The sequence below is a fragment of the Marmota marmota genome, unplaced genomic scaffold (assembly GCF_001458135.2).
Source record: "Marmota marmota marmota unplaced genomic scaffold, marMar, whole genome shotgun sequence".
NCBI lineage: Eukaryota > Metazoa > Chordata > Mammalia > Rodentia > Sciuridae > Marmota > Marmota marmota.
This window is the reverse complement of record NW_026000185.1, coordinates 26,528,787-26,543,589: the sequence shown is the minus strand read 5'-3', so window position 1 is coordinate 26,543,589 and position 14,803 is coordinate 26,528,787. Positions and strand designations below refer to the sequence as shown.

Below are 14,803 nucleotides of genomic sequence, written 5' to 3'. Positions count from 1 at the left end.
TGGCAGGGCTGGGGGCTCCGGGAGGCAGGAGGGGTTGGCAATGGGGGTGTCCAGAGGCCCCGTGCTCAGGAGAAATACTGCAGAACAACCTTCAGGGAGGGGCTGGCTGGCCCGGCGGCCGCGAGCCCTTAGTGCTTCTCCGCCTGACTGACCTTCAGGGCGCTGATGACCCCGGTGATGTTCTCTTCTGGAACCTGCAGGCCACAAGCAAAGGCGTGAAGTTCCAGGAACCTGCCCGCCCCCCTGCCCGGTCCTGGGCCCCCACTCACCAGCGCGTGGTCGAACTTGAAGGTGCTGATGTAGTAGGCAGGGATGTCCGCCGCGGCCAGGGGCTCGGAGATCTGGGCCACGATGCCACATTCATCTGGGGAGAAGGCCCGTGCTCAGTCTCCGGGAGGCCACTGCAGGGAGGCTCGGGCCCGCGCCCTGGGGCCGGGCTCCGAGCGCCTCCGCCAAGGGGCTCCCCGTGGCCGGTTCTGCCTGCTCTGACCACCCAGCCCATGCTGAGCCGCCCCCGCCACCGTCTTCCCAGCCAGGCCGCGAGCGCTCTGCTGACACCCCGGGGCGACCACGGCCTCGTCCGTCTTCTCGACTCTGTTCCCACCATGATGTGAGGATCCCACCCGAGAACCCCCTAGAGGAGGCCTCCAGGACCCGGGGCCGCTCTCCCGGACGATCCCCGAGGGCCCCGCTGTGGCAACCGGGGCAGCCTGCCTTCTTCAGCAGGTGGGGGCAGGTCTGGCCACAAGGCCCCACGGATCCTGAAGTCCCTGTCTGGGAACAGACCTGGGACCCACTCCTGTGCCCCTGGCCACGTCCCTGACTCTGCGTCCTTGACTCATGCCTGACTGGGGCAGGAAGGGCTGGGCAAGTCCCCCGCGTTCTGCTTGATCTGCGCAGGTGGGGGCTCCTGCTAAACCCAGAGCCCTGGCCCCTGTGCAGGCCTCGGCCCGTGTGTCTGGTGACCGTCCACTCCTCACTGCGGTGCAGCCTGGCTGGGTTCTGAGACACCTCCAGCTGCAGACACAGTGCCTCCTGTCAACAGTGGGCAGTGGATTAAGGCCCAGGAGGGTTCTTTTTGGTGCTGGGGACTGAACCCAGGAGTGCTTTGCCACCGAGCCACGTCCCTAGACAGGGCCTGGCTAAGTGGCTGAGGCTGGCCTTGAACGTGTCAACCTCCTGCCTCAGCCTCCCAAGTTGCTGGGATCACGGGCGTGTGCCACCACCCTAGGCTTAGCTTCTTCTGAACTGTGGGCCGTGACGTAGCCGGCAGGGCTGGTGGCCAGCGTGTACACGTGGCACAGACCAGGGAGAGGCCGAGGCTCTGGAGGCAGGAGGAGCGTGGTCTGTGAGCTCTGGTCCGAGCCGTGGTGTGGCTGCTGGGTGGTGATGTGACGTGAGGGCCGGAGCTGGGGTTCCTTGTGGCCCTCTCCTCGCCCCGCCCTGGGCCACCCAAAGGAACAGCCAAGTGTGGACGGGGCCACAGGGCCGCGAGGCCCGGCTCCGGCTCTGCCAGCCGCCCTCCTCCTCGCCCTCCACCGACTTCCTGGCTCTGCGCTTCCCGAGCCGCAGGCAGGGTGTGGAGAGTCTCTGGCACAGCACCCTGACCTGCCCCCTGACGGGGCTCCTCCAGGACGCTGGCCACCTCCCCACCCGTGTGTTGCTGCTGCCCCCTATGGAGAGCAAGCTGTGGGGGCCCTTGGTCTGGTGTCAAGGCTGGTCCCCTGCGGCCATGAGCTGGCGGTGCCCCCCACCTGTGTCTCTGTGCTCTGGCCCAGCTGCAGGGGCCATCTGGAGCCGTGGTCACCATCACATAGCTAGGCAGGCCCCGTCCCCCCTCCACATGGCTGCCCTGCAGCTCCCTGGCTCTGCCCTGCTCCTGGGGGACCTGCCGTCAGTTATGAATCACCTCTGGGAATCCCTCCCTTCCAGAACCTCCTCAAGGCCACCTGTCCTCAGAGGGGACGGTGGCTGCTGAGCTCCCGAGGGCCGGCTCTCGCCCTGCTTACAGCCCAGTCCTTGGCGCCTTGGGCTGTTCAGAATCTCCTGTGAGACAGTCCCCACTCAGGTGAGGGAGGTCTCAGAGGGAGGTCTCCATCACCTGGGTGGACTCCCTCCTGCCCTTCACTGGCCAGCTCCTCAGGCTGCTTAGCGTCCAATCCCCAGGACCCTGCGTAAGCCCGGCAGTGCCAGCCCCGCCCCATGCCACCCGGGAGGCTCACCGAATCCCAGGGGTTGCCCTCCGATGCGCACCATCTTCCAGAGCTCCCCGGAGGCGCTTGTGAAGAGCAGGTTACTAGGAAACCTAGGGGACAGGAGGCCGGCTGGCGTCACCGGCTCAGCCCTTCCCTGCCCACTGGCAGCCATAAGGAAGGGGCAGGGCAGGCGGGGACAGTCCCCCCAGGGTCCTCGACCTGTTGCTCGTGCCCTCCTCCTCTTGGGGAGGGTCGTGCAGGGTGGACGACGGTGGAGCAGAGGCACCGCCGCGGCTCAGGTCCCCACTGTGGCGCCTGCCAGGCACCTGGGACGAGGGGCTGCCCCGGGAGGCTGCAGCAGGGACAGCGGGAGCCCCCGCGCTGACCGTCTGCCCCGGCCTGCTCACCTCTGCTGGGTCTGCACGTCCATCACGAGGGAGATGTAGCCCTCGATGAGGGAGAAGGAGAAGAAGCGGATGTGGCCCCCGTCGTCGCTGGCAGCCATGGGGTCCTTCATTCTGGGGAGACGGGGAGCTGTGAGGGGGGGTCCTGCTGCCCCCACCTACCCAGCAGCCCCCGCCCAGGTGGGAGGAGCTCAGCCTGGGAAACTGGGGCCCGCTCCCATCCTTCCTCACATCTGCCAGGGCCTGGGAGGGCCCTGCTGCACTCACAGAGGCGGGCACCTCACTTCACAGTGCTGGAGGCCCAGCCGGCCCTCGACACGGGCGACAGGTGTCCTGCGTAGGCTTCTCTGCCCGTGTCACAGGCTGCCCAGGGCACAGGCCAGGGCCACTGCCAACTCACCAGACCCTGCCCCACCTGCCTTGACCTGAGCAAAACACTCTGAGGAAGGACGCAGGGTCTCGCCCACGTTCTCGCCTGCCCTGCTGTGGCGCCCCCCACTGGGCACCTCGGACAACCCCGTGGTCTGCCAGCAGCGCGGCCCTGGGAGGCCTACCCGTTGGAGTAGAACATGACATCCATGAGGAGGGTGGCCACGGTGGGCAGCGTGTCGGGGTCCAGGCTGGTGACGCAGAACCTGTTGCTTGGGCTGGTCAGCGGGTGGATGACCGGCCTCTGGACTGTGAGGACACCAAGACATGACGCTAAGGCGTATGGACGGTGGGGAACCAGGGAGAGGGCAGCTGCTCTGGGAGGCCCTGCAGCCTCTCCAGCCTCCACCACCACCCGAGCTGCCAATTCTCCATGCTTGACCCCAGCCCCAGGGCCTTTGCACATGCTTCTCCAGCTGTGGAATGGCCGTTCCAACCTTCACGCTGGCTTAGCTTTCCTTTGTGCCCAGGCCTCTGCCCCACAGTCCTGGCCCCAGGGAGGTCCCTCTGATACCCTAGGCCAGGGTAGAAGTGGCCTTTGGCCACCTCGCCTGCATCCAGGGCCACCACCTCTGCTAGACCTCAGCAGCAAGGTCTGACCAGGACCGGCCCACGTCACACCTGGCGCCCACGGAAGCCCAGTGCTCTGAGTGGGGCTGGTGGGAAGTAGGACTGGGACATCCCCAGGCATAGCCCCAGCCGGACTCACCCATCTTGGGCTTCACGAAGCCATTGGTGATGCCGAGGTCCTCGGCGGCCACGGTCTCGCCATTGACCACCCGCAGGATAGTGAACTCGGTGGACAGGGTGTGGGTGACGAAGGGTAGGTCTCGCTCGCGCACCTGGGGATGGGAGGCGGGGCCCTGAGTCCCTGGAAGCCCTGGGCGGTGGGCCTGGGGCCGAGACCCTGCCCCAGAGCCAGCTCCCTCCCTCTCTGGGTGGCCTCTGGGGGGGCACCTGGAGGGGACGGGGGGGGGGCTGCACCAGGTGCTGGGGCATGGGCAGCTGCCTGTAGCTGCCCGGGAGGCCTGGCCGTGGCTCACCAGGATGAAGTCCGTCTGGTAGGTGGATAGCATGAACACGGAGATGTTCTGGTCGGCCAGCGGGGCGATGACAGACTTGGCGATCTTGGTCACTCCGATGGGCTGGGAGCTGGAGAAGCTGCCGCCACCGGACACCACATTCAGAGCCAGCCAGGTGGCATCTGCCACACTCAGGTGCTCCGAGGAGGGCAGCTCTGTGGGGACAGAGGGCAGCCTGTGATCCTGCTCCTCCGCACCCCACTCTGGGCCTTGGCCAGCTCTGCCCCCCTCTGGGCCTCCCCACTTGTCAACAGAACGGGGTGTGCCTCTGAGGTCCCTCCAGGGAGGACTGGGCAGCTCTGCGGGCAAGAGGTCATCTGTGGGCACCCTGGTTTCCTTGGCTGTCACGTGGGCAGGGACACCTCGGCCTTCCCCCAGTTCTCTGTCCTGCCAGGTGCTGTCACACCATCTTCCCTGTCCCCAGGGTAACTCGCCCAGATTTTCAAACTGGGTTCCAGGGGGCCTTGCAATGGACCCTGGGCAGGTGGGGGCCTGGCGCAGGGCGGGCAGGGTCCTGCAGGCTACCCCTGCTGCCAGGCCTCCCCTGGGCTCCCCGGGAAGAGCACGCAGCCCCGGGAGGGCTCAGGGTGGCTCTGGCATAGGTGGGGGGACAGCTCTGACAACAGGAGTCACCACGTCCGTGTGTCTAGCCTGCGGAGACCTGGAATCCAGATGCCAGGGCCACCCTGCTGGTCCTGCAGACAGCACCCAGGGACCTTCTACATGGGGTGTGGGCACAGGTGTTGTCTCCAGGACAGACTCTCAGGCCCTGGGATCAGAGGGGGGACAGGCACCTGGAGGTGGCCTCTGTGCCCTGCAAGGCCCTGCAGTGGGGGCAGGTCATTCTCACTGGACATCCCCCAATGCAGAAGCTCTGTGAGGGTCGGGGACTTGTCCAAGGTCACGAGGTGGGGACGAACAGCACCAGGCCTCACACTTGGGCCTGGGCACCTGTGGGAAGAAGGACCAGGTCCCCAGGAAGATGGGGCTCAGAGACTGGCCAGCGAAGAGGGCTGTGCTGGCCTCAGGCAAGAGGCCCGTCAGCCCAGCTCTGGTTGCTATGGTGACTGCAGCCCGGGAGCGCCCTGGTCCTGCTGGCTGGGAAGAGCCAGCGGCCAGCCTCCGTGGGGAGGAGTGCAGGGGCTTGGCAGTGGCCTACAGAGCCCTCTGTCCTGGTGAGGGACACCTCACCTGCTCTCCAGGACCAGAGCCGGAGCCTCATCTAAGGGTGGGACCCTAAGGGGCCTGAACCTGGCCACGGAGGCGCTTGGTGCGGGTACTGGGGGCCCCTTGCCATCTCAGCTGTGCACAGGGACAAAGGCCTAGGACCTGGGCTGCCCTGACGCTGGCCCACAGCTGGCCCTCTGATCCTGGGGCCAACCCCGACTCTCCTGCTGGGGGCGAGTCACTGACAGATGCCATGTCAATATATTTGATGGAGTCAAAAAGTGCCCCTCTCCGCGAGCACAGAGCACTCAGGGCCTTCCTGGGACAATCCTGGTGTGGCTCTTCACACCTCAAGGCCACGTCCATGCTGGCCAGTCCCTCTATGGTTGCCCTGTCAGTTCCAAGCCCCAGACTGACCAGCTGCTCCGTCTCCTTCCAAGTGGAAACCAAGGTCCTCAGGAGTGCTGCCCAGGGCTGCCCGGGGAGCTTTCTGTGGCCATACCTCCTGAGCCTGGCAGGCTGGGGTCAGGGGCAGGGGTGACGTCCAAGGCCACACCACTCTGGGTCTGGCAGTTGACCCAGGCCACCTTCTCTGAATTCTCCACCCACAGGGAGGGCAGGGGGAATGTCACCCTCTGCTTATGGGTGAGCTGAGGGCCCCGAGAAGCCGCTCCTTCCCGGTATCACAGAACAGGCCAGAGGCAGGCTGACCGGCCGCAGGTCACGGCACAGGTGAGGGGGTCCCCCAGGCACCGAGGACAGCCTCCCTGCCCACCATGGCTGCCAGCCTGCGGTGGGGGCTGAGCTCCAGAACTGAGGGGGAGGTCAGCTCTGACACCTGTGGATGGACCCTCTCCAGGCCCGCACGGCCCGTCCACGCTCAGCCGGCGACCATCACAGCTGTCTCCCCATACCCCAGGGTGCCGAGGGCAGGACGACGACCCAGGACATGAGCTTGGACGGTGTGGCCCTGGCTGCCCTCCCGCAGAGGCCCCCAGGGGCTGCTGCTTCCTAGACGGGGAGGGACATGTCATCTGTGGGGATGCTGCTGTCACTGAGGTGCCACTAGTTTCCTGGGTCTGGAGGAGTTGTGGGGGGTCTCTGGGGGAAGCCAAGACCGAGACAGCTAGAAATGGGGGCACAGGGTTCGGGGCGACGTCCGGCAGCCCACAGGGCAACACTGCCCAGAAGAGCTCAGACCAAGCCAGCAGCTGCCATCTGGGAGGCCTGCCAACGGGCGGGCACTGCCCACCTGCTCTCGGCCTCGGCCCAGGTGACACCCACCGAGCTCCTTCAGGTGACAGGCACAGAGACCCTGGGCTTCGCTGCCCCCACCTGAACACTGCCTGGCGCTGGGGAGGGGCAGGTCCTCCTGGGCCCCCTCCTCACCCCGGGCCAAGCCTCAGGGCGCCCACGGTGTCACTCGGGGGCCTTGGGGATAAGCCTCAGGAAGGAGCAGACCACTCCAAGGCCAAGTGCATTCTTCCTGCCGCTGCCCGTCATCCAGGACCCCAAAGTGACCTCCCGGGGCCGAGGCCTCTCCCCGTCTTGCACTGGCCCCGGGACCGCGGCTCGGAGTGTAGGGTGCACCCTGAGGTCAGTGGGTGGGCTGAATCCAGCTGTGTGACATGGCCAGTCCCCGCCCTGGGTTCCTTTGTGTTCAACGTGGGGCCTTGAACTCGGGGCTGAGGGCAGAGGGCACTGAGAGTCCCTCAGCTGATCTAAGTGCCGCCACCCCAGGGCTCAGCCAGCGCCACAGAGCTTCTGTGACCTCGTGGCTTCTGCCCGCCTTGCTGGTTCCGGTGCCCGGGTGCCTTCAGGGTCTCGAGGGCTCGTTCTGTGTGGGGTGTGGATCGCGGGCAGGAGCACACGGCCCAGAGGGCTTCCAACGGACACCCGGGCAGAGCACCACGCGTGGGTCAAAACATGTATTTTTCGGCTACCAAACGTCTCTTTAGACAACAGAGAAAACCGGAGTGTCACATTCATGTCAGAGGTGACGTTCTGACTTCTTGGTGGGGGACCCTAGCCCTGTGCTCAGGGTGACCTGCCTGGTGTCCCAGGGCTCAGTGTTTATGGAGGAGAGAGAGGACCTGTCCTCAGAGGTGAGCAGCGAGTCCCACCTCGGGGAGGCTGCGCGGCTGTCCCCACGGCGGGCCTGATCTTTCTGCAAGTCTGAGCCCTGACCCTGGGGCCACTCCAGCCAGCACCGCATGGTGACAGAGGACGAGTGAGGGTGTGGGCGGCTCAGGGACAGCCGTCCATAAAGCCACCCTGGGGAGGCCTGCAGGGGAGCGGGTAGGTGGGAGCCGGGTGTCACAGTCCTCAGGTCCACCCCTCCGGTCCCTCACTGCCCTCCAGCCGCTGCCCACTCTGGGCAGTACAGCCTCAGCTCCGGGCCAAGCTGCTCTGTTAAAGGCTGGGGTACGGGATGTGTGTGGGGGTGCATGGTGCCTGGGCCACCTGCCGTGCAGGGACACATGCAGGAACAGTGGGAAGAACGTGCCCCGAGGCTGGGCCTCTACCTTCACCAGGACGCTAGCTCCTCCACTGTGCTGGACGGGGGGGTGAAGGTGACTCCCCGCTGGGGGACTCCTCTGCCCCTTGGCTCACGGAGAAGGCAAGCTGCACGCTGAGCCGGGAAGGAGACGGCAGGAGCCAAGGCTCTGCTGCTAACTGAGCAGGTGCACAACAGACAGTGCTCAGGGACCCTGCGGACCACGGGCTAGGGGGCGGTCACCGGCTCCAGGCTGCTGGGCAGCTTGCCCCGGATCAGGAGCACGGCAGAGCCTGGGCGAGCCCGGCTGGGTGGGAGGCAGGAGTCACGGCTGCCGTTGATTTTTGAGGTGCTGGGGTGGAACCCAAGGTCTCGCTCCCGCTAAGCAGCACCCTCCCACGAGGCCGCACCCGACCCGCGGGTGACTCCTTGAGCCAGGGTCTCCCTCTGCTGCCCAGGCTGGCCTCAAACTCCTGAGGCTCAAGCGATCCTCTTGACTCAGCCTCCCGAGTAGCTGGGATTACGGTTGTGTGCCACCGTGTCCGGCAGGAGTTCAAGTCAGTGTCCTCCTTCCTCCTACTTTTGTCTGACCTCCACACACTGACCATTCCCTGGCCATGAGTGCTACGGGTCACGTGGACACCACTGCTCGGTGATGGGTGAGGCCAGCTCGGCACCCGGCCCCACAGCATCCGGCCTAGGGGTGTCCCCAGCCGGGGGCTGCTTCTGCTCTAGTGGTCCCTAAGGACGCGCAGCATGTGGCCAGCGCCTGCTGGACACAGAGAAGATCACGGTGCGCACAGCTCACCCGCCGTTTGCCACCCAGCCCACACACGCCCACCTGAGCCAGGAGCCCCTAGTGACTTCCAGGTCACAAAGAACCCCGTTGGTTCCCGCTGCCACCATCTGAGCCTCTCCCGGGGGCTCAGCGACCTGCGTACTGTGACCTGCAGACGGCGGCTGGCTTCTGCCGAGACAGCTGTCGGTCACCAGATGCCCTGGCCAACGGCAAGAGGGGCCAAGGTGGCCCTGGGTGACAAGCAAAGCTCTTGGAGCTGGGGGTGCCCTGCTCTGGCTCTTGGCAGCACAGCAGGGCCACCCCTGCCCCTGGTCCCATGGGGCGGCTACCAGGCCAGAACCCTCATCCCAGCCGCACCCAGGAACATTGGCTACCCCTGCCCCCAGGTGCTCTGGAGCCTCGATCTGTAGGTGCCACACTGCCCCATGGCTGCACCCCCGGGACCCCAGGGAAGCTCACCTGAGCGATGGGCTGGCCCGGGTGGCTTCCCAGCTCTCTCGGTGACGGTCACTGGGTGCCTGTTCCTCATACCTTCCCCACCTGTGGCTCCTTGGTGACGGTGCCAGGGACATTTATGACTTAAACTTACCCAGTGTCTTCTCAGGTGATCACGGACACCCTCGCGGCCTAGCAATTGTGGCCTGGACAGGAGGCCATCACCCAGAACTCAGCTGGGGACGCAGGGCTGGCCCTTCCTGGCCCCCGCGGGGCACCCTCGCCTGCTTGCCCTCTGTCCTGCCTTCTCTGGGAGAGGACTGAGCCCAGGCCCCATGTCGTCCCTACTCTGCTCCGGCCACCGGGATGGGCCTGGGGCCCGGCAAGGCTGCTCAGGGAGCCCCTGGGTCAGTTCTGGGGTCGAACCCAGGGCCGCAGAGGAGTGAGGCCAGGACCTACAGGACCTGCGCCCGGGTCTTCGGGGCACCCTCATGGCTCTGGGGAGAGGCCGTGGTGGAGGAGCTGCGGGGCTCCCTCCTCGGGCAGTGAGGAGCCTCAGAGGCCTGAAGGCCTCAGTGTGGACACAGCCCTCTGGACACCTGCAGGAGGCCTCTCAGTGCAGCCGCAGGGGTGACTGGAGCACTCGGCCAGCTGCAGGGTCCCACCTACTCACACGACTCCCCCCTCCCCTTCCCCGGCCTCCCAGCCCTCTAGGGCCAGCAAAAGTGCCACCTCCTCCAGACGTCCTCCCTGACCATGTGGGTCCACTGGAAGCAGCCTTTCTAGCCCCCAGAAAGGGCCATGCTGGGGAAGACCCTGCTCTCCCAGACCCCAGTGAGCTCGGGCGGGGGCTCCTGCTGGCCAGGCGGAGAGGTCAGGAAAAGCCTCCAGGCGAACGCAGACCCAGACACCCTCTCCTCCTCCGCGCAGGCCGCCAGCATCACGAGGACCCTTTCCCGGGCACAGGGGCGCACACCTGTAATCCCAGCTATTCGGGAGGCCGAGACTGGAGGATCTCAAGTTCAAGGCCAGCCTCATCAACTCAGTGAGGCCCTAAGCAACTCCGCAAGAGCCTGTCTCAAAAATAAAAAATAAAAAGGGCTGGGACGTGGCTCAGCGGTCAAGCGCCCTTGGGTTCAGTACCCAGCGCCTAGAGCCAGAGAATCCTCTGACGGCTCAGAATAAAGGCCCCCCACTCCCCCAGCCCCAGCCTTCCTGGCCTCAGCTGTCCCTCTCTTCTTCCTGCCAGGTTCCCTGGGGCTGCCGGCCAGCCCCCGTCTCTGGAAGCCCAGGATTCTGTCTGGAGAGCCCCTCCGAGTGGCACCCCTGCAGGGCTCACTGTGGACTGCTCCCTCCAGGAAGCCCTCTGACGCCATAATCGGTTGGCTGTTCCTAGGTCTCTTAGAGGCCAAGGCTGGACCCCTCACCTCACCTCTCCTCTCTGCCCAGGGCTTGGCCCACGGAAGCATCCAGACTCAGCCGTGAGGCCCTGGGCAAGCTGTGACATTCCGGGCCTTGGTACCCTCCTCCACGCAGCCATTCCCGGCGTCTGCAGAGGGCAGCGTGCCAGGCTGGAGAGAGGCGGACAGGTCTGGCCCGGGAGGCGCCCGCCTGGGGACGTCACTCCCGGTTCAGACTCCACCGAGGTGGGAAGCACCTCCCCGGTTGCTCAGGTCAGCACTGTGTCCACTGGACGCCAAGGCGCTCGATGCTTAGCGCAAAACGGGCTTGGGTTGGGGACTCTGCCCAGCGGCAGGCTGGCCCAGTCACCCTGGTCTTGGGGACCGTGGGCCCTGCTGGCTGCCCCGCTGGGGAGGTGTGCTGTGTCCACTTACGACGGGGTTCTGGGCGGCCCCTTCGGAGGGGACGAGAACCCAGGTGTGACTTTCCTCCTCCAGATCCTGGGCCCCTCCTGTGGTCCCCTGCACAGGGACCCCTGTGGGGAGTTCTTGTGGCTCAGGGACTCTGTGCACTTGGCCAGCGGCCTGTGGAGCTGGGCTGGACCTTCCCCTCCCTGGTCTGGTCCAGGGCTGGGCGCAGCAGCTGTCAGTAAACGCTGCCTCTATCTTGTGAGGCCAGTGGCCCCGGGTGAGCAGCGCCTTGGCCTCACGACATCTTTTTGGCCACAGATGGTCCCTGGAATGTGGCCCTGGGGGAAGAGCCTCCCTGTCTCCCTGCTCCTCTGGCCTCTCACCCCCACTGCTTGGTCCCATCTTGGGGGTGGACTAAAAAGACCATCTACTCCAGGGAGCCGAGGCCCTGCCACTTCCCTCTGCCTCTGGGGTGCTGCGAGCTGCAGCTCTGGGTAGAAAGGTCCGTGAGCGGAGGAAGAAATGGGACTGTTGGGGTCCACGTAAACAATGGAACATTACTCGGTCATGAAGAAGAATGAAATCATGGCATTTGCTGGAAAATGGATGGATCTGGAGATGACCACGCAGGCGTGGCGCTGACGGACAGGTTCATTTTGTCATGCTAGGTGAATAAGCCAAGACCCCCCAAACCAAAGGCCAAACGTTCTCTCTGATATGCGGGTGCTAATCCACAACCGGCAGTGAAGGGGATAGAAGTTCACTGGATTAGACAAAGGGGAGGGGGGTGGGACTGGGAAAGACGGTGGATGAACTGGACACCACTTTCCTGTGTTCACACATGAACACGTGACCGGTGACACTCCACGTCACTACAACCACAGGGTGGGATCCTGATTAGAATATGTCACACTACACATGTGCACAATACGTTAGGCACACTCCACAGTCATGTCACGTGAATAAATTAAACAAATGAGACCGCGTCTGAGCTGCCGGGCACGGGGTCCCCAGGGCACGGGGTCCCCAGGGTGTGGGTCTCCAGGGCGCGCTCTGTGGTCAACCCGAGAGCTCCTGTTTCCTCTGCTCGGAAACAACGACCGCGTGAGTGGGCGGCGGGTGCCCGACGTGTCCTCTGCACACACACGCCCCTCCCTGCGGAGCAGGAGGCCCTGGCCCTGCCCTGGCCACGCGCTGCCCCCTGCAGGTGGACAGGGACACTGCACCTGAGATGGGGAAGTGGGCCGGGTTCCCTGCCCTGGCTTCCAGCCTCTGAAGGACCCAGGGGGGGGAAATGGCCTGTTCCCTCCTGTGACCGTCACCCTCTCATCAGTGGCGCGAGGTTGCACTGCTGCCCCGAGGCCCCACCAGATGGCCACGCAGCCAGCTTCCCACGGGCGCCCTTCCCGGTGCCGTTCTGGGGCCCGGCTGAGTGGCTTCGTGTGCTGAGGTGGGTTCCTCAGTCCACCCGGGGGTCAGCAGGGACTGACCACAGGGCCTGGCCCCAGAGACAGCTTCTCTCCAGTCTGAGAGCAGCCACCTGGGCCCGGACACGGGGGGCGAGGCCACTTGTCTCTCTGGGCCAGCCTGCGGACTCTCGGACGTCCACTGGCCACGTATCCTGCTGCATCCACGGGCCTGGGGGACCAGGCCCTCACCTTGCTGCTGGGCTGCACTGGCCCCTCCGCAGCGTGGGGGTGAGTAGTTGGGGGGGGTCCCTGCAGGGGTCCAGCCCCTGCCCGTGGGAAGGCACAAGCTGCCCTCTGCCTGTCACTGCAGGGTGGAAAGTGACAAAGTGAACCCGTCCGTCGGCGCCCCGCCTGCAGCCGGGAGCTGGGTGCAGCCTGGGCTTTCAGAGCACAGCTCGAGGGACCTGGGGACAGGGGGTGGGGACCGGGCGTCCTGGGGAGGGGGCGAGCCCTGGAATCAGATCAAGTGACAGGCACACACCGCACAACGGTGACCCCGGGGCTGGGGTGCCACTCAGGGCGAGGTGCCTGCCGGGGGGCTTCAGGGCACAGTGACACCCCTCTTAAAGGACGGAAATGAGAATGACGGGGGACGGAGGGCGTCCCCCACGGAGCCAGGCCACGCTCACCAGGGCCACGCTGCTCCTCCCCCCAGGTCCCCGACCTCAGGGCCCCTCAGGGCCTCCTGCTGGCCACAGGGGCAGGGGACAGGGTGTGGGCGGCCACTCACCCAGGAAGCCCTCCTCATCCACGATGATGGTGTAGTCCTCCGGCGTCTCCGTCAGACTGAAGAACTTGCACCTGGGGACAGACAGGGACACGGTGGTCAGTCCTGGCTGGACCCAGTGGGGCGTGACTCCGTTTCCCCAGAGCCCTGACCCTGGGCTGTGGGGACTCGCCCCCTCCGTGTCCCCACCGACCCGCAGTCCTGGCTGAGGAGGTCACAGAGAGGCCTAAAGATGCTGAATGTCCCCTGGAATCCCCGGTCCTTGGGGACCTAAGCCAGACCCTGTGGTCCTCTGGGCCACATCCCGTGGCACCTTCCACAGGGCCCTGGAGGCCTCTGGTAGCTCCCGGAGGCCAGCGGTCCAGCCGCCAGGCCGCCACCTGCTCAGGACAGAAGCTCCGCACCAGGACGTGCGCATGTGACTCCTGACCACCCACCGGTCGTGGCCCGAGCTGCAGAGGCCCCGCGTCCCTCCTTCCACGCAGCATAAAGGGGGGCTAGTGACCCCTGCGCCCCTGTGAGGTCACACACTGGGAGTCTGTCCTCGTGACCTCTGGAAGAGGACAGGCCAGCGAGCCTTTGTGGGGCCGGGACAGGAGGCCGCTGGTAAGACCCTGTCGTCCATCAGGTCAAAGGAGCGCCCTGAGCCACGCCCGGGAACCCGACCCCGGGGAGGCCGGGCGGAGCCTCCACTCCCCTGACGCAGCCTCCCCCAGGTCCAGGCCAACCGCTGTGGCTGCCTGGACAGGTGGCAGCCCTCACGGCTCCTGGTCAACAGCCATGGATCACGGTTGTAAGTGGCCACCAGGGGCCCGGCCTGGCGCCTCCCGGGGACCCCACATGCTCCGAGGAGTCTCCCGCCGTCCCAGAGCCCCAAGAAGGAGAAGGGACCCAGTGGTTGCTCCTGTCACGCTCGTGACTGAGGGACACTTCAGAAAGAGACCATGCAGACGGCCCCGCGGGACACAGACCGCGGCAGAAGGCCACCGCGGCCCCTGCACTCAGGGTTGAATAAAGAAGTCGTTGGATGACCCGTCCCGGGTGGTGCCGCGGCCTGCCTGCTGTGGGACACCCACCTCAGGGACAGGTGGAGGGACCTGCTCGCCTCACCCGGGTGACCAGACTCGGCTCTCGGACGGGCTCCCCACGTCCCCGTGACCCTGGGTCCCCGAGCTCTGCTCCCCTGGCGCCTCCCACGGTGCGGCTCTGGCTGGAGGCTGCGTCCGCCTCCTGCCCGGTCCTGCCCCGTCCTGCCCTGGCTCCTGGCCCGCCGTCCATGCTCCGCCCGCCTCCAGGGTTGGCAAGGGCTCCTTCCACTGACGAGCACGTCCTCTCCTCCTTGGCTGCCAACTTCCTGCCCAGCCTCCGGGAACAGCCCCAGCCACTCTCTCCCTCAGCTACCCCAGAGTGGTCCTCCTGGAGGCCAAAGCCTCAGGCTCTCGCCCCTGTCCTGGAGGGAACGTCCAGGCCACTGTGGATGGCTTAGAGTTGCTTCCCAATTCTAAGGGAGTTCATTCTCCTCATGGTCTATACGAAATACGCCCTTACAGCTGGGCAGTACACAACCCGGGCAACTGCACATAACAGTCCCGAGTGCCGTCCACAACTTACTACAGACACTTTGTAGGAGAAGGGGGGTCTGCTTCTCCCAGGAGGCCGTAAGCTCTCAGAGGCTAGGGCAGTGGGTCCTCTGGACGCACATCCAGAACCCACCCCTGGCTGGATCTAAAATCAGCACTCGGTGACTGCTAAGCTAAGGGTCACACACTGCTGTTTTTTTTTTTTTTT

General features: G+C 65.6%; 1 protein-coding gene across 1 annotated transcript in view; it reads right to left on the bottom strand.

The window, feature by feature from the left end:
- Window positions 1–6: 6 nt before the first annotated feature.
- The window catches only part of Castor2 (cytosolic arginine sensor for mTORC1 subunit 2), a 24,423-nt gene continuing 9,626 nt past the window's right edge, over window positions 7–14,803 (bottom strand). Inside the window, exons 4-11 of the mRNA XM_048790084.1 lie at window positions 13,019–13,089; window positions 4,072–4,265; window positions 3,738–3,870; window positions 3,154–3,277; window positions 2,603–2,713; window positions 2,223–2,305; window positions 270–364; window positions 7–194 (exon numbers count right to left, since the gene is read on the bottom strand). Coding sequence (XP_048646041.1) covers window positions 129–194; window positions 270–364; window positions 2,223–2,305; window positions 2,603–2,713; window positions 3,154–3,277; window positions 3,738–3,870; window positions 4,072–4,265; window positions 13,019–13,089 — 877 coding nt within the window. The 3' untranslated portion in view covers window positions 7–128. The remainder of the gene's footprint in view (window positions 195–269; window positions 365–2,222; window positions 2,306–2,602; window positions 2,714–3,153; window positions 3,278–3,737; window positions 3,871–4,071; window positions 4,266–13,018; window positions 13,090–14,803) is intronic.